General features: G+C 48.8%; 1 protein-coding gene and 1 long non-coding RNA gene across 3 annotated transcripts in view; one reads left to right on the forward strand and one right to left on the reverse strand.

Annotated features, from left to right (window-relative positions):
* The window catches only part of gpr180 (G protein-coupled receptor 180), a 291,090-nt gene that overhangs the window by 260,831 nt on the left and 11,255 nt on the right, over nt 1-19,004 (forward strand). For both annotated transcript variants that reach the window (XR_011935125.1, XM_072476231.1), the window contains exon 8: nt 13,174-13,251. Coding sequence is in view for 1 of the 2 variants with exons in the window: in XM_072476231.1 (XP_072332332.1) it covers nt 13,174-13,251 (78 nt within the window). In the remaining variant the exon portion in view is untranslated. The remainder of the gene's footprint in view (nt 1-13,173; nt 13,252-19,004) is intronic.
* LOC140391591 (uncharacterized) overlaps nt 1-19,004 on the reverse strand; it is a 47,024-nt gene that overhangs the window by 9,353 nt on the left and 18,667 nt on the right. The gene's annotated exons all lie outside the window — the stretch shown is intronic.

The raw sequence follows: 19,004 nt of genomic DNA on the forward strand, positions 1-19,004 counted from the left end.
GTAACACTTACTTGTTTCTTCGTCGAAGGGTCTCGAAGGTTGCGAGTGGGAGAAGAAGGGTCGATCTGAACTTGGCCCCTATTTTTATAGTCCCTAGGGGCTTCCCGCCTCTCGGGGCGGACCTTGACCCTGGTCCCAAGTGATTGGACTTGGTCCCCATCACTGGGTTCGATATGCTCCAATAATGGGTCGATTCCTTGATCGGGGCGTGGTCGTCCACCTTTCTTTGTCTCAGCCACTGCTGGCGCCGAAAAGGTCTGGATCGGCTTTCAATTGCTAATTTGTAGCAATTGTTCCCGGGGATGGCTGATTAAAATGCAGATGGCTGGGTTGATGTGCTGTTAATGGTTGCAGGTATCGGTCTGGGCTTACTTCCCCAGAGCCGAATACACTATTTTGCCTGCAGCTGTCCGTTTGAGTCCTGTTGGCTGATTTTCCCATCAGCCTCTTTAGTTCGCCATTTTAGATCGGGGTTTGGCCATTTTACTCGGGAATCAGCCATTTTAGGTGGCTACAATCCCTCCTTGTGATCCTAACGCGAAGCGTGAAGGATCACATAAATTTTGTTCTTTCCATTCCCTGACCGGGGGGGGGGGGGGCGGGGGGGGACACCTCCTACATGGCCACTGCTCTGACCCTAGCTATGCACAAAACATTTTTACCTAAACAATTGTAAGGGCGCTATGTCAGGCAGGGGCATGCATTTACAAAATAAAAAACTTGGAACCTCTAATTTTACCTAAATACACCAAACTCACTAAACATTGCATTACCCTATCTTCCTAAAACATACAACAACAATCACAACATTTAATATTCTCTTTCCTGGCTTGGCAGTCAAGCTCAGGATCATACATTTTTTTTTTGTTCATGAAAAGTTTTGTACATCTTTTTATTTACAGTAAAAACGCAAGTGCATGTTCTTTATTATTTTGTTATAGGTCGCGGGGGTCTGGTCATAACCGAATATAGGGGATCGGATCCGATATACCGGCGTTCGAGCGCGGTACGCTCTCCTTCTCCATTTGCGGAGGCGCATAGTCTGCACTACACAGCAGAGTATTGCCAACGCTAACAGTGCTTCAATCACGTAGGACAGGGTGTACCAGATTATGAACCTGGCACACCAGGAAGATGCAGTGTCGCTGGTGACTGGGCTTTGGGTACTGCAGGGCAGTGAAACATTAACGGCAGGGAGGTTTGAAGTAATGGAGTCCGCGTTCCCGCGCAACCAAATGTTCGTGAAAAAAATGTTGAGCACGATGCAAGAAATCCTCATGGCTGTCCTGGCTGTCCTCTTTCCTTTTCCTTCTTGTGTTCTTTTATTTCTCCGGTCCTGGAGCCTCTGGAATTCTGTAAAAACAAGCATAATTTCTATAACTACCTTGGTTTAAAAGCCGTTGTGTTAGTGTGTCTGTCCTTTGGGGCCAATTATTCCCTCATAATTGGTCACAATGTGTAACTCCCTCATATTTTTTTCAAAACAAATTTTAGGACACGGCACACTTCCCAATGACGGACCAGTGCTGATTTACCATCCAGGATGTAAATAGCATATGGCAGCAACCTAAAGGTCGCCTAAACAAATTAAAACTTTTTGAAATGAAAAAATGCCAAATGAGATCCATATGGGCTGCGACGGGTAAGATTTGGATGGAGTCCCCGGGTAGGACGGCTACCAATGCCGTATCTCCCCTACCCGAGCGTGTTTGACCAACGGGAGGGTCCCCAGGCAGGGCGGGTCTCACGCCGTTTCTCCACTGCCTGAGCAACCGACAAGAACGGGCAAAAATGTAGTCATCGTGGTGGGGTTGCTACAGTGATTATCTCCCTTGAATCAGAAGAGCAGTTACGATCGGGCGTCTGGTACCCGACCGGTATCAGCTGAAATGTCTGCAGACAAGCTAGTTCCATTGAACAAGCGTCTGGTCTGTTGACCAGGTACCTGCAGATAAGTTGGTACCGCTGAACAAGCGGCTGGAGAAAAATTCTCCTGTCGGACGAACAACACAAAACAAACGTCCGAACAACATAAAACATCCTGCAGGTTCCATCAGGAAGGACAACACTTCTCCCAAGCGTTTCCTTTAAACATCATGTGGACACCTCAGTTCTCTGTTGCGAACAGGGTCGCAAAGGGGTTGGTGGCTTGGGAGTCAGACTCGAGGTCGTCCCCTTCTCCCGGGTGCCAAACTCTGGAGTGAATTAGGGCTGAAAGGGCTGCTTGGTGTGAGTTGGGGTTGCTTTCGTCGTTGCGGACGAGTCTGTAGGAGTTGTCGCGGTGCCAATGAGTTGTGTCGAGTTGTGTGGGAACAAAGTCCGTGTGGTTCGGTGGTCGGTGGTGTGATTTGTTTAGAAAAGTGATCAGGAAGGGATCACTGGAGTCGAAATCGGAGTCGCTGGGTGTGGGTCCGGTTGTATGGGGATAGTAGGGAGGTGTGCTGTGGCTATTACCCGAGTCACAGTCGCTGTCTCTGCTGCTGCAGTCTGTGGGCGTTCCGGAGCGGAGTGTAGATTTTGGGGGTGGACTCGAGGGCGAGTCCGTGTCTGGGCTGGACGTGGTGGGGGTTGGCCTGGTTACGTTGGCTGTGGGCGGGGTGTGGTCTGCTGCGTCAAGCATGACGTGGTGGGCGTGGTTTGACTGTGCTCCATAAGCCTTTAACTGGTTTATATGAAACCACGCAGTCTTACCATTTGGGTATTTTATTTTGTATACCGATGGGCTTACTTTATCCGTAATGGAGTACGGACCCGAGTATTTTGGAGACAGGAATGTGCTGGGGTTATATACAGACAACATCACTTGCTGTCCGATATCATACTCCGTTGCATGCACTGCCTTATCAAAACAGGCCTTGTTCTGTTTCTTTTTGGTGCCCAATTTAACTGCGGCTGCTAACTGAGCCGTTTTTACATTAGCAACTAATTGCTCCACGGCTTTCTCGTGGGTGAGGGCCGTTACTTCAGGGCTGGTCAGGTCTAAACCTAACAAGTATTCTGTCCCTTTCATGGGACGTCCGGTCATAAGAGTGTGTGGGGTGTAACCTGTGGAGGTGAAAACAGTGTTACGCAAAAACATCAGCGCAAAAGGGAGGACTGAGCCCCAAGTGGTGTTGTTCTGCTGGACCATTTTTCGGAGGGTGGTTTTTAGGGTCCGATTCATGCGCTCCACTATACCACTCGACTGTGCGTGGTACGCAATGTGGAATTTTTGGGTAATGCCAAATATCGTGAGGACGTTCTGCATGACCCGTCCCGTAAAGTGAGAACCTTGGTCCGATTCAATACTGCGGGGGAGTCCCCATCTTGTAAAGATGTGGTGGGTTAGGATCTTGGCTGTGGTTTTCGCGGTGTTGGTGCGGCCTGGAAATGCTTCCACCCACTTTGTAAAAGTGTCTATGATCACCAGAACATATTTATAGCCATTCCTGCAAGGGGGCAATGGACCTATAAAATTAATCTGGAGGTTAGTCCAGGGGCCGTTAACGGGTCGGGTGTGGCTGAGTTGGGCCTTTTTGGCATATCTATCGGGGTTGTTCTGCGCACAGATAAGGCAATTCTCAATGTAATGGCTTACATCTTCCTTGGGATTTGGCCACCAACAAAGCTGTTTCAGGTGGGCTGTAGTGGGATTGATTCCCTGGTGTCCATGACCATCATGGAATAAACAAATTAATTGGTTCCTATCCTGCTCAGGAACTACATAAAGGGTGTCCTTTAACACCACACCGCCGTGTGTGGTCAGCGTATTTCTGAACCTCTCGTAGGAGGCTGGAAACTTCCCTTTCACAATCTCAGTGAGAGCGCTATCCTGCTTCTGGGCCTCTACTAGATCCTCGATCCTAGTCTGCGTGACCTGAACTGCACTCACTGGCGCGCTTTCGGGGGGTTTCCAAAAGTACCCATGCCTGGACTTAGCCAGTGCGTCGGCTTTTACATTTCCAGGGGGGGAGGAACGATGGTGGCTGCGGACTTTTATAATGCCAAAAGTGCTGTCCCGGGCTTTTTGTAAAATATGGCGGAGTAATGGGGCTGAGGGGAGGGGTTTCCCATCCGCGGAAACAAATCCTCTTGTTTCCCACAGGGGCAGAAATTCTGTAAGGCTGTTGCAGACATATAGGCTGTCTGAGTATATGTCTGCTGGACTGGGGAAGGAATCTGGGTGCTCTATTATGTACGCGATGGCCGCAAGCTCTGCTGCCTGCGCGCCTAAGTGTCCGGGGAGTTTTAATGCTATCTCCTCGAGGGCGCGTCCCTGCACGTCCTCCACATAAATCCCGCAACCTGTTACGCGTTGCCCATCTAAGACTGTGGAAGATCCATCCACATAAATCTTAATGGGGTCACACGTGTCCGGGTGAGGCGGGCTCTGAGATGGATTTGCTAATTTTCTGGGGGGTGTTTTAGCTATAAAGGGGGCTGTATTATGGTGTGGAGAGATGATTTCACATTCATGGGGGGTTCCGGGGTACTGTAAATTGCCCGCTAAGTATATGTGGGTCTTTGTCCGTTTGACTGTGATGTCCCGTCCTTGCAAGAGAAGGGTCCACCTAGCTACGCTTATTTGGCTGACGGTACCGTCCTTAAGTCGTCCGTCTAGTAAAAGTTGGGTGGGGGTGTGTTCGGTCAAAATGGTGATGGGGTTCAGTCTGGTAATATAGGAAAAGTACTGAACTGCCCAGAAAACTGCGAGCAGGTGCCTCTCACAGGCTGAAAATCCCTGCTCCACAGCATCTAAAATTCGGGAGGCATAAGCCACGGGTCTTAACTGGTCGTGCCGTTCCTGCAGGAGCACGGCTGAAAGGGTGTGGTCTGTGGTCGCTACCTCTATGGCGTAAGGGGAAAGCGGGTCTGGAACTTGTAGTGCGGGGGCGGCTATGAGCGCCTGTTTTAATGATTCCACAGCATCCGTATGCTGCGGAAGCCACTCCCAGGGGGCTCCTTTCTTTAGGAGGTCTGAGAGGGGCGCTGCCTTGCTGGCGAAACCGTCAATGTGGTTTCAGCAGTAGCCAACCAGTCCTAAAAACGACCGGAGGGCTGAAACGTTCTGGGGAAGGGGCAATTTAGTGATCAAGTCAATTCTTTTATGCTCGATCTCGCGTTTGCCGTGCGTGATAATTGTACCCAAATATACCACCTTTTCTTCCAAAATCTGGGCCTTTTTGGGGTTGACTTTACAGCCAATGGAATGTAACAATTCCAGGAGTTCGGACAGAAGCTCAATGTGCTCTTCCTTAGTGTCTGTCTGCAGTAGTAGATCATCTACATACTGTACCAGACATTCGGGGCGAGAAAATTTCGCTAGTCCATTTCCCAGCTGTCGGTGGAAAATGGAGGGGGAGTTGTGGAAGCCTTGTGTACTGCTGCGCTTTAAAAGTGAAGGCAAATTTATACTGGCACGCCTTTGCCAGTGGAATGGACCAGAATCCATTACTGACGTCCAAAACCGTGAAATATTGGGAATTGAGTCCCTGTTTGAGCATGGTCTCGGGACTTGTTGCTACGGTGGGGGCTGCTGCGGTGGTGACTTTATTGAGTTCCCGATAATCAATGGTCAAGCGCCATGATCCGTCGGGCTTTCTCACTGGCCAAATCGGGGCATTATTAGTAGAGGCTACCGGTCTTAGTACGCCCTGCTCTAATAAGCTCTCTATAACTTTTAGGATTTCTCCCTCTGCTTCTAGGGGGAATCCGTACTGTTTTGGGGGTCTAGGGTCCGGTCCTGTTACTTGTACGGAGCCAGTCATCCGTCCACAGTCGTGCTTGTGGGTCGCGAATGCTGCCCTGTTCTTTTGCAGGACTGCCCTAACCTGCCGGTCCGTGCTGAGTGTGGTGGGGTTGAACCAAAACTCGCCTACTGCGCTAATTTTGTTCATATTGTCCCCTATGTTGAGCGTTGCGGGGGCTCTAGCGGATTTCGCCATCTTCCAGACACACTGGTTGACTGGATCGAAGGATAGGTGGTGGGAATTCATAAAGTCGATTCCCAGAATGTGTTCTGCTGTGTGGGGCAGGTTGACTAAAACTACGGAGTGTTTTGTGGTAATGTTTCCTATTTGAATGGGTACAGGGGCTGTGATGTGTCCCTGCTGTGAGTGGCCTATAAAGCCGCTGAAGGTGATAGTGGCTGTAGTGGGCCACGTGTCCTTTTGAAAAAGGGTGGTGCGGGACCCTCCTGTGTCCCAAAGAAACTCGATAGGCTGTCCCCAACTTTTCGCTGCGACTACGGGTCATCCTGACCTATCCCAAAGGGTATCGCAGACCCAACTGGGGGAGCCTGTACACCGTCAGTCCGTTCCGGTCAAGTCCGTCTGATCCGAACGGGCGCTAACGCTATGTACGCGCTCTGCCTTTTTCTTACTCAGAGTGCCTGTTTGCTGGGCTCTCGGTGGCTTTTTAGGGGCATTGCACTCTTTTGCAAAATGTCCCAACTGTCCGCAGTTGTAACGTTCTTGCGATTTTGTTGGGGGGCTGTTCTTTCCCTCATTTACCCAGGCGGGGTTGTGAGGTGTGGCTTTTACTTCCTGCATGTCTGTGGCGGCTTGCTTTTCCTCGGTGGTTTTAGCGGCGGGTCTATTGTGAACAGACTGCTCCCAAACGCGGGACAATCTTTTAACCACCCACATCTAGTTATGAGCCTCCTCCGAGGGATCATAACTATTGCAGGCATTCTGTCCTGCCTCTGTGGCATGGGAGATAAGGGTGCGGGTCCATTTGGCCATATTGTCTGGGGACAAATGGGCACGGTCTACGTCTCCAAAAACGGCTTCGAAGTGAATCCACAGGCGTCCTGCGAACGCTGTGGTGTGCTCAGACTTCTTCTGCCCACATTTATTTAGGCCACCCACGGGGTCACCCGAACACATCCAGGATGGTGGTATGCATTTCTGCAAGTGTGCCTCCTCCTACGTTCTGTGGGTTGGGAAGGGCTGCTGCTACCGATGGATCTAAACTTAGAACCATGAGCTTTACATGCTCTCTCTCATCCAGGCCGTACATGGTCGCCTGATGTTTGACGGTGGCAAAGAAATGGTGTGGGTCTGAAGCGGGGAGGAACGGTGTGATTTTTGCACACGCGTCCTGTAATTGGGTCACTGTGAGGGGGGTGGATTTTGGAATTCTGCCTCGTCTGATGTGGCTGTGCGGTGGGTTGTTACAGGGTTCATCAGAGCCTGAACTACCTGCTGTGTGGGGGGTGGGGGTGCTTTTCTCCTTTGGGGCTTTCCCTGCACACATGTTCCCTGAACATATCTCTGCGCTGTTTCCTGTAATTCTTCCCAATCAGGGCCGTCTTCCTGGTCTAATTTTTCCCCAAAGGTTTCTTGAAATCCATTTTGGACAGAAAGCAGTGATTGCAGGTCTGCAATTTGCTTCCAGCACTTCGCATGGTCTATGGTGCTCTGCCTTTGTTCCGTGGTTGCAGCATGGAGCGCTCTCAAGGCTGCCTTGAGATCACTACATTGCTTCTGTAGCGTCTCCCCTGCTTCTCTGTTTCTTTCTTTACCAGGACTGCATGCTGCGTGTCCTGATAAGCCTTTTCGTACTGGGACTGGAAACTACTCAAATGCGCCAGACAAGACTGGAGAGCCCGTTTGGCGTCAGCCACCTCTTCGTCCTTTGCTGCTAATTTCCGCCTTAATTCCAGATTCTCTTTCTCCACCTCGCATACATCGACTTTACTCATACGATGTATGCCCTCTACTTCTTTGCGGAGCTACCTGACGACCTCCTCTGTGCCTCGCAATTTTGCCAGACAGTACACAATTGCCATCGGCTTGTGAGCTTTTGCTAAATTCTTTTTATGGATCTCACTCATGTTCTTCCACCAAGTATGCCCTATACTTCCGGGACCTGAGTCGTCATTATTACAGAAATCATTCCACATGGGCCATCCTTTGCCCTTGAGGTATTTCCGAATTTCCTCTTCCCAAGTGGGGCACTGTCCCACTCTACTGCTGCTGGTCGCTGCGACCGCAAATTCCTTGGGGTTCATGAGGCGTTGCATTGCCTGCATGGCCATCTTTCCTATTCGCTTGCTTCGTTTAAATTTGGAACAGGGGGCTAAGGTGGTGTCGTAGATGCGGGTACGGCTTGCGCTAATTTCCGAAAATACAGACTTCCGACAGTTTTGACGCAACAAAAATCTATCAGTTTTACCTTATAGCCCTGTTAGTTTCGCATGCATACACACACTTCCGAATTATGAATTATTAATCAGAACCGCTTGAACACTTGTGGTTTTTTGTTTCCAATTGGATTCTAATTCAAAATTTCTTGGGTTCTCCCGGAGTGGTTTTCCACTTCTAGATCGGGTCCCGTCAGAATGTCGCCAAAATGTTGCTCTTATTAGCCTTAGTTTTATTCGCTCTAATTCTGTCACCTTTGCTCACGAGTTGCCAGGTATTTTTCTGATACCGCCACGTGGTTCAAGCTCAAGTAATGATTAATAATGCAGCACACCGCTTAGTAAATGTTAAATCAACGATCATTTATTATATACAGCAATAAATACTTATACAATAATCCTACTTCTAGACTATACCACTAAAGGCCAATACTTAACTTTGGTTGTGGCCCACCAGGTCAGGGAAACGAATGGTCTATCGAATTGGGTCTGGCCTGCGGGATTCAAAAAGGCTGGTACGAGTCGATAATCTGGAACACCTATCTGGTAGCGATCGCTGGAGTAACACTTACTTGTTTCTTCGTCGAAGGGTCTCGAAGGTTGCGAGTGGGAGAAGAAGGGTTGATCTGAACTTGGCCCTTATTTTTATAGTCCCTAGGGGCTTCCCGCCTCTCGGGGCGGACCTTGACCCTGGTCCCAAGTGATTGGACTTGGTCCCCATCACTGGGTTCGATATGCTCCAATAATGGGGCGATTCCTTGATCGGGGGGTGGTCGTCCACCTTTCTTTGTCTCAGCCACTGCTGGCGCCGAAAAGGTCTGGATCGGCTTTCAATTGCTAATTTGTAGCAATTGTTCCCGGGGATGGCTGATTAAAATGCAGATGGCTGGGTTGATGTGCTGTTAATGGTTGCAGATATCGGTCTGGGCCTACTTCCCCAGAGCCGAATACACTGTTTTGCCTGCAGCTGTCCGTTTGAGTCCTGTTGGCTGATTTTCCCATCAGCCTCTTTAGTTCGCCATTTTAGATTGGGGTTTGGCCATTTTACTCGGGAATCAGCCATTTTAGGTGGCTACATTATTACAGTCAGATGCGAGGCCTCCTGCTGCAGCTGGCGAAATGGCAGGGCACTGGAGGTCATGCATTTATACAGTTTTCCTTGGGCAGAGCCAGCCGGCAGGAGCTACCGGCGAACCTGTAATGCTGGTCCTACCTTACATCTCCTATTACAATGGATCACCACAGGAGTGCAAGGCGAGGTGCTTCCTCACCTATCCCCCCTCGTCGGCCCATCGGCGTGCTGTTGCTCATAGAAGATAGGAGCAGGAGGAGGCCTTTTGCTCTTTGCCAGTGGCCCCTTATTTCTTCCGCTGCTGTCGGTGTTCCAGCCCGCATCCCTCGACAAACTTGTTTGCCTCGGCGGGTGCTGTGAAGAAATGTTCTTTGCCTTGATGTGTAACCCAGAGTTTTGCTGGGTACAGAATACCAAAGTGTACGGCGTTCTTATACAGAGCTGCTTTTGCCCTGTTCAACTCAGCCCATTCCCTAGCCAGGTCCACCCCAACGTCTTGGTATATCCTAATACTATGTCCTTCCCAGTGGCAGTTCTTGGTCTGCCTGGCCCAGCGCAGGATTCTTTCCCGGTCTTGGTACCGGTGCAGTTTGCCTATTACTGCCCTCAGTTGCTCCCCGGCTTTGGTTTTCGGGCGCAGCGACTGGTGTGCCCTGTCCATTTCTGATGGGTTGGAGAACGTTTCCCTCCCCACTCGGTTGCCCAGCATTTCGGCCACGTGTACCGTCGGGTCCCTGCCTTCAATCCCCTCTGGTAGGCCCACAATCCGTACGTTTTGCCTTCTCGAGCGGTTCTCTTGGGCTTCCATTTTACCTTTCAGGCTCCCCTGCGTCACCACCAACCTCGCCACCTCCTTTTCCAGTGCCGTGATCCGATCACTCTTGTCAGTTGCGGCCTTTTCCAACTCTTTGATGGTCGCCTCTTGGGCTTCCAATTTCTTCTCTGCTCTGCTCAGGGCGAGCTGTATTTGAGCCAGGGTCTTGGCCACCTCTGCCTTCACCGCGGCCTCAATGTCCGCTTTTACCTCCGCTTTTATCTCCTGCTGGTGCTCTCTCAGCGCCTCGGTGAAGGATGCCTTCCAGATCCCCCCTGGTATACGGGAATTTGCTCCTGTCTGTCCTGCTCTTTTTGTTTCGGCGAAACTTCCGCTCCGTCGCCTCGTGCACCGGTTGGCTAATTTGAGTTTGGTCACCCCTGGCCCCTTCTGCTCCTGGTATCTGTTCTGCCTCTAGATAGGTTTCCTTTGGGCATTTTTGCTTCTAATCCCTCACTTTCTTCCTTCCTCTGTCCTGTTAAGGTTGGGGAATGGATTGCTGCATCTTTTTAGCGAATTATGTTGAAAAGTGGCTGTTTTTCGGGTCCACGGGAGGAGAGCCACCTAATGTGTGACTGCTCAGCACATCGCCATCACTGGAAGTCGAGTAGCTCATGGTTAATCAGTGACATCTTGCATACATTTGCGGTGGGATGTGAGTTATTGTTCATGCCAAGGCATTCCAGCTTCCAAGCTGCAAAATCTCCCCCTTTTTACATGCTGCATATCCCAGGCCAGTGTTTTTCAAACTTTTTTCCGTAGACCCACTTTTACCAACTAGCCGACCTTCGGGCCCCACGCTGGCCGACCTTCGCGACCCATGCCGGCTGACCTTCACGACCCACCATTTTCTCTTACCTTGTTTGCTGCTGACAAAATGGAGGAATCGCAATTGCGCCCAAAGCACGTGATGGCGACATTCGGGGGCCGTGACCTGCTCTCTGCCTCCCTCAGGCAGGAAGATTACGTGGAATTTTTTTTAAAGTCTTGTATGTCTCCGATTGTGCAAATTTGCGGTCTACAACCGCAGCAGCCGGCTTTTATATTCAATTTTATTTAATTTCTTGTAAATTGTAACAATGTTGTTGCACGGCACATTTAATCAAAGACCAAAGCCCATGTCATTGTCAGACTCTTCAGATTCTTCCTGTTTCTTCTCTTCCTTTTTCTCTTCAGCAGCAATAGGGGCAGCAGTGGAAACAACTGCTGCAGCAGCTGGGGCACTGCTACCAGCACCAACGTTGCAGATCAGACTATTGACGTCAATATTAGCCAATGCATTGGCAAACAGACTAGGACAGAAAGGCTCAATGGTCACACCAGCTGTTTTAATCAGGGCATTGAGTTTGTCTTTGGTGACAATGACCTCGTCGTCGTGCAGGATGAGCACGCTGTCGATACAGGCGAGTTCCGAGGTGGAGGCCATTGCGCTGGATCTCTGCGGATGGGTCCGATGGTGCTCGTCGCCAGGGGGAAACTCGGCCTTAGCTTCGTTCAGAAGAACCGCGCACTTCCAAACCAGGCAGAGCGAGCAGCATCTGGCTGATAACTATGCTGGCTGTGAGGGGCCTTTTTATCATATAGAAAAAATGCGGCCGCACTGCGCGTGCATGCCCGCTCAACGTTGCGCATGCGCAGACTTGTCTAGCATCTGAACTCCCCCCCCCCCCCTCGCGTGACCTCGTAGACTAATATCCAAAGGAAAGACAAAAGCTTTGAAACCTGGGGCCTAGTCAGTTGGAGTTGCCGGAAGGTGCTTGCTTAAAGGAAACACAAACCACCTAATGGGACACCACTCCAGATTTTTTTGCATTTACTCCCTTAATCTTTAACACTCAACGTTGTTGTTAATGATAAAGACATCATTCAGCAGGATCTGCATCACTGAAGATGGAGATATGAATAAAAAAGAATACAACCAATAGGACATTTCCTCTTGACGTGATTCCAGTCATGAATTTCATTGCCCAGGTGGGTCAGCCCATGACCTCTCCCTGTCGATCAATCGCTGGCAATAGCCAACAAAACCCAACCTGATTACTTGACAATGTCCCCACCTCAGCACCAGCCCCCGCAATAAGCTCAACAATGAAACTCCCTCAATACATCTGCACCTCAGCACTAAACCTCCTCACCACAGCATAAAATCCCCCAATAAATCCCTCTCCTCGGCACTAAATCCCCTCAATAAAAAGCTGATGGAGTAGGGACGGTACTGTTGTGCCGGCAGCAGTGAGTGTCAGGGACCAGAGTCCAGTAACAAAGATGTGTGGGGTGTACGCACGAGAAGCTGCACTGCAGCCGGGGGGCAGGGGATGTTTGGCAGTTGGCCGTCGGCGGTCCCGGACATGGTTTCTAGGAAGAGGGAAAAGGCTGGCAGCCTAGTGTGGCCTCAGAATGCGCAAAGTCTGAGTGATGTGTTGCTGTGCGAGGAATGTCTTAATTTGGTTTGCTGCTGAGGTGGGAGCTTTATTGAAGGGGTTAAATTGTTGAGGTGAAGGCTTTATTACAGGTTTTTAGTGCTGTGGTGAGAATTTTATTGATGTGGAGATGCCGGCGTTGGACTGGGGTGAGCACAGTACGAAGTCTTACAACACCAGGTTAAAGTCCAACAGGTTTGTTTCGATGTCACTAGCTTTCGGAGCGCTGCTCCTTCCTCAGGTGAATGAGGAACAGGTGAATGAGAACATACCTCTTCATTCACCTGAGGAAGGAGCAGCGCTCCGAAAGCTAGTGACATCGAAACAAACCTGTTGGACTTTAACCTGGTGTTGTAAGACTTCGTACTGAGAATTTTATTGCCACTGACAATATGGTACAATAGAAAAAGGATTAAAATCATAGACCAACATTTACCCAACTCCAATACCACTGCCTACTGTTTTAGTCAGATCAAATCTAAATTAATTTATGATATAGGGAACAGAAAGGTAGTAAAATACCCTCCCCTTTAAACAATTCAGATACCCACCAGGATTTTATTTCATGGTTTTCCAATGATTTATATTGAAACCAGACCCGAGTAGTTTGTCAATGTGCATTGGTCATGAAGCAATAATTCTAATTATTTCTTCACCCATAGCTTTAAAATATCTTATTGTTAGTGTTTTGATGTATTTAATGTACTGTCACCCATATAAGGACCTCTCTTTTTTGTATTAGGGCTGCATCCTTTGGTTTCTCTGTCATCCAGCACTAGTAGCTACATCAATGATGTTTGCTGAATACCAACGTGAAAAGGTATGTACTTGAACAAGGGGCTGATCTGAAATTCACTTTATTAGCACTATGTACCTTTTAAAAGCAACTATCGTCAAAGTGACATTGTTGCAAAATATATTATTACAGCTTTATTCAATATATTACAGCCAGATTTTAACTGTAACATACGCAATTCCTAGGACATTGCAATTAAATTTCCACTCTGAAAAACTCATTTGGGATTCCATGAAGGTTCAGTTTGAAGAGGAAATGTGCAATTGAATCACAGGCGAGAAGGTTCCGAGCTGAATTCCCAATCAGCGCTGGGTGCACTGACTTCAGTGGGGATGGCGCTACAACCAATGTTCCTTGTACTAAGAAGAGCAAATTAATCAGGGTTTCTAGTGACTTTTTCAAGTATATCCCTTCCACTCCCCTTATCCTCTATTGTGCAGTGGCCACCATGCTGCCCTGCCAGTGCCAGACCCTCCTCTTCCATTGGCGAAAGAATAGTGAGAAATGGGATGCCAGTGTGGGCCCTTTCTATATTATTATTGGCCCTCTTCTGCTGGAACAACGTGTCCCACAATAACAAGCGCAACGCCTAAGTGGATAACACATTTGCTGTTGTTTTGGGAGCCTTTCGAATGCCTTAGGCATAAGGCCACTCTGGAACAGCCTAGCATAGGCCACCATTTTGTTTATTATTAAATATGTTATTTAAATTTTCAGTTTACGAACATAGAAAATATTCATCCAGATTCATACAATATACAAAAAATATCCCCCGCCATCCAATCTGTCTCCCCTGATTTAAAAACAAATATTACTTTGTTAACAATGTTCCAGAATAACACCTATACAAACATTTATGTACAACAGTTACCAGTATTCCAACCTTTTAATCCGCCCCCCACAAACACAAAGGAAACAACAACTAATCCCTCCCCCAACATCTGATCATGACCAACTCTCTGAAAAAGGAAATAAACGGCTGCCGTCTGAGATAGAATCCTTCAGCTGACCATCTCATTCGGTACTTGATTTTATCTAAGTGTAAAAGTTCCATCGGGTCGCCAAGCCAAGCTGCTGCACTGGGTGGGGACAATGACCTCCAACCAAACAAGATTCGCCTGCGTGCTATCAAGGAAGCAAAGGCAAGAACACCTGCCTTCACCCCATCTGTACCACCGGCAGGTTTAAGATTCCAAAAATAGCTACCAAAGGACATGGCTCCAAGTCAACCCCAAGAATTCCCAACATAGTGCTGTAGAAGGAGACTCAAAAGTTCACGAGCCCAGAGCAGGTCCAGAACATGCGTGTGCGATGGGCAGGGCTCTCAGAGTCTGCCCTACGTCTGCAAATAAAACCACTCATTCGGGCCCTGGTCAAATGCACCCTATGCATCACCCTTGAATTGTATCAGATTGAGCCTGGCGCAAAGAGGTAGAGTTGACTCTATTTAGAGCCGCACTCCACTCCCCATTCTCAGGTTTCTGACCCAATTCCTCCTCCCATTTTCTTTTCATTTCGTCCAACAGGACTGATCCGTCGATTTCAGTCGACCGTAAATCTCTGACACCCCTTCCTCCCCTACACTTGCTGCCGAAAGAAGTCCATCCACCAACAAGGGAGGAGGTGTCAAAAGGAAGGAAGCAATCTCCTTGCGTGCGAAGTTTCGTACCTGGTACTTTCAAAACTGGTTAACTCTCGAGGACTTACCTCTCTCCAGCCACACCTCAAAACTCAGGAACTTACCGTCAACAAACAGATCCCCAACCCTTTCCAGCCTCTCCTCCTTCCAAACCCTGAAGGACGAATCAAAAACCACCAGCACAGAACGATGGTTCCCACAGATTGGGGCCAACATAAGAACATAAGAACTAGGAGCAGGAGTAGGCCATCTGGCCCCTCGAGTCTGCTCCACCATTCAATGAGATCATGGCTGATCTTTTGTGGACTCAGCTCCACTTTCCGGCCCGAACACCAGAACCCTTAATCCCTTTATTCTTCAAAAAACTATCTATCTTTATCTTAAAAACATTTAATGAAGGAGCCTCTACTGCTTCACTGGGCAAGGAATTCCATAGATTCACAACCCTTTGGGTGAAGAAGTTCCTCCTAAACTCAGTCCTAAATCTACTTCCCCTTATTTTGAGGCCATGCCCCCTAGTTCTGCTTTCACCCGCCAGTGGAAACAACCTGCTCGCATCTATCCGATCTATTCCCTTCATAATTTTATATGTTTCTATAAGATCCCCCCCTCATCCTTCTAAATTCCAACGAGTACAGTCCCAGTCTACTCAACCTCTCCTCGTAATCCAACCCCTTCAGCTCTGGGATTAACCTAGTGAATCTCCTCTGCACACCCTCCAGTTCCAGTACGTCCTTTCTCAAGTAAGGAGAACAAAACTGAACACAATACTCCAGGTGTGGCCTCACTAACACCTTATACAATTGCAGCATAACCTCCCTAGTCTTAAACTCCATCCCCCTCGCAATGAAGGACAAAATTCCATTCGCCTTCTTAATCACCTGTTGCACCTATAAACCAACTTTTTGCGACTCATGCACGAGCACACCCAGGTCTCGCTGCACAGATATTTTATCATTTAAATAATAATCCCTTTTGCTGTTATTCCTACCAAAATGGATAACCTCACATTTGTCAACATTGTATTCCATCTGCCAGACCCTAGCCCATTCACTTAGCCTATCCAAATCCCTCTACAGACTTCCAGTATCCTCTGCACTTTTTGCTTTACCTCTCATCTTAGTGTCGTCTGCAAACTTGGACACATTGCCCTTGGCAACATTGACAGAGCACCCAATTTGAAGTGTCTTATGAATTGTTCCCATATTTTCAAGGTGGCTCCACCACTGGATTGTCAGTCTATTTATTGGGGAAAATGGAAGGGAGCCATAACCAATGCCCTGAAGCTGGTAGTATCTTTACGATCATTCCTCTCCATCCGCCCCACATGGACTCCGTCCCTCTATACCACCCCCGCACCTTATCAATATTCACCGCCCAATAAAAATATAAGAGGTTGGGTAACGCAAGACTCACTGACGGTCTATTCCTTTGTAAACAAAAAACCTACAGATCCACAGGGTCCTACCCGCCCAAATAAAAGACAAGATCATCTTATCTGACTCTAAAGTCAGAGGAGGTTCCAATTCCTCTCTCACCTCCTGCTCCACTACCGGGGAGTGCAAATTATCAAAAACCTCAGACATTAAGGACTCATCCTCCGGGGGTTCCGACTCGTACAGGTTCCGATAAAATGCTTTGAACGCCCTATTAACCTTGGTTGCGGTGGAGACCAGTCTACCACTCCCTGACTTCCTCCCGAGAGGCCGTCTTCGCCTCAGTTGATGTACCGGCAGGCGACTGGCCTTCTCCCTGTGTCCATAAAGAGCCCCCCATAAACGTCGCAGTAAGCGCACCGGCCTGTCCGTGGATAGCAGACAAAACTCTACCTGGAGCTTCTTCCTGCTAGTTAGCAATTCTGGTATCTGATTGATCGAGTATTGACGGTCCACCTCGAAGATGGGATACGCCGACCTCTGCCTCTCTGCCCTTTCATGTGCTTTAAAAGAGATAATCTCCCCTCTAACGGCCACCTTCATTGCCATCCATAGCATTGAAGGGCAAATCTCCTCACTCCTATATTCCTCGATGTGGAGATGCCAGCGCTGGACTGGGGTGAGCCCAGTAAGAAGTCTTACAACACCAGGTTAAAGTCCAACAGGTTTGTTTCGATGTCACTAGCTTTCGGAGCGCTGCTCCTTCCTCAGGTGAATGAAGAGGTATGTTCCAGAAACATATATATAGACAGATTCAAAGATGCCAGACAATGCTTGGAATGCGAGCATTAGCAGGTGATTAAACCTTTACAGATCCAGAGATGGGGTAACCCCAGGTTAAAGAGGTGTGAGTTGTGTCAAGCCAGGACAGTTGGTAGGATTTTGCAGGCCAGATGGTGGGGGATGAATGTAATGTGACATGAATCCCAGGTCCCAGTTGAGGCCGCACTCATGTGTACGGAACTTGGCTATAAGTTTCTGCTCGGCGATTCTGCGTTGTCGCGCGTCCTTAGGCCACCTTGGACAATCACCAGGCAGGAATGTTCCCTTCCAGTCGGGGAACACTTCAGCAGTCAAGGGCATTCCGCCTCTGATCTCCGGGTAAGCGTTCTCCAAGGTGGCCTTCAGGACGTGCGACAACGCAGAATCGCCGAGCAGAAACTTATAGCCAAGTTCCGCACACATGAGTGCGGCCTCAACCGGGACCTGGGATTCATGTCGCATTACATTCATCCCCCATATCTGGCCTGCAAAATCCTACCAACTGTCCTGGCTTGACACAATTCACACCTCTTTAACCTGGGGTTACCCCATCTCTGGATCTGTAAAGATTTAATCACCTGCTAATGCTCGTATTCCAAGCATTGTCTGGCATCTTTGAATTTATCTATATATATGTTTCTGGAACATACCTCTTCATTCACCTGAGTAAGGAGCAGCGCTCCGAAAGCTAGTGACATCGAAACAAACCTGTTGGACTTTAACCTGGTGTTGTAAGACTTCTTACTATATTCCTCGATGACAGAGGAGACTCTCGCAAAAACTTTTGTCCCCCAACAGTGAAGTACCAAACCTCCAAAGGGGGCGCTGAGTGGGACCTGAACCAACCACCATGTCTACATAGTGAGGGGCATGATCAGCGGTCACCATTGCTAAGTATCCGATTCCACCACCCCTGGCAGCAAGGACCTACCGACCACAAAAAAGTCAATCCCAGAATAGACCTGTGAACCTGAGAGAAGAATGAGAAATCCCTCTCCGCCGGGTGTAAAAATCTCCAAGGGTCAGCTCCCTCCATCTGCTTCATGAAGGCCAACAGAGTTTTTGCCATCCCAGATGGTCTTAACACCTTGGGTTTTGATTTATCCTGTCAGCGGTCCAAAAGTTCCCACCCATGATCAGTTGGTGTGAATCCCAATTCGGGATCAGAGACAGAAAAGTTGTGTTGTCCTAATTTGGGGCATATACATTGACCAGCATGACCGGTGCACCTGCTAACAGCCCACTGACCATGACATACTTCCCATTCGGGTCCGTCAGAATCCTCCCCACTGAAAAGGCTACCCTCCTGTTGATCAGGATCGCAGTCCCCCGGTCCCTGCTAGCGGACCCTGGGCCCACTCGGCCCACCAGCCCCTCCGAAACCTTATCTGGTTTCTAACTCGCATATGGGTCTCCTGCAACAGCACCACATCAGCCCTCAAAGACTTAAGGTGCGTAAACAGCCTGGATCTCTTAACTGGGCCACTCAACCCCCTCACATTCCATGTGACCAGCTAAATGGGGGAAGTGTCCACTCCCTCTCCCACTGCAGTCAGTCATTCATATCACATGAGGCAGCCCTGCAACCTTCCAGGAAAGGTCGACACCAGACCCATCCAAGATGGTCGCCGATTCCCCCAGCGGGGGTGACAAAGAGAAGTCCCCAGTCACCATCAGAGAACTAAATCTTCCAATCCCCCCTCCCCACACCTCCATCAACACCGCACCCAAACACTCCCTTCTCCCTGACCACACCTCAACCATCCATTAATATAACCCCTAAACTTAAACTAAATTAATCCCCCCTTATATAAGCCACAGATAACCCCATCTCCTCATTTCCGTTAACTCACTAATAATCTAGCTAGCCAAGTAGGCATCAATAACCAAAGAAGCCTCCAATAAATTTACATTTTAAATTACTCAACCAGTCCCTTTCG

This window comes from Scyliorhinus torazame, chromosome 15 (assembly GCF_047496885.1).
Source record: "Scyliorhinus torazame isolate Kashiwa2021f chromosome 15, sScyTor2.1, whole genome shotgun sequence".
Lineage (NCBI taxonomy): Eukaryota > Metazoa > Chordata > Chondrichthyes > Carcharhiniformes > Scyliorhinidae > Scyliorhinus > Scyliorhinus torazame.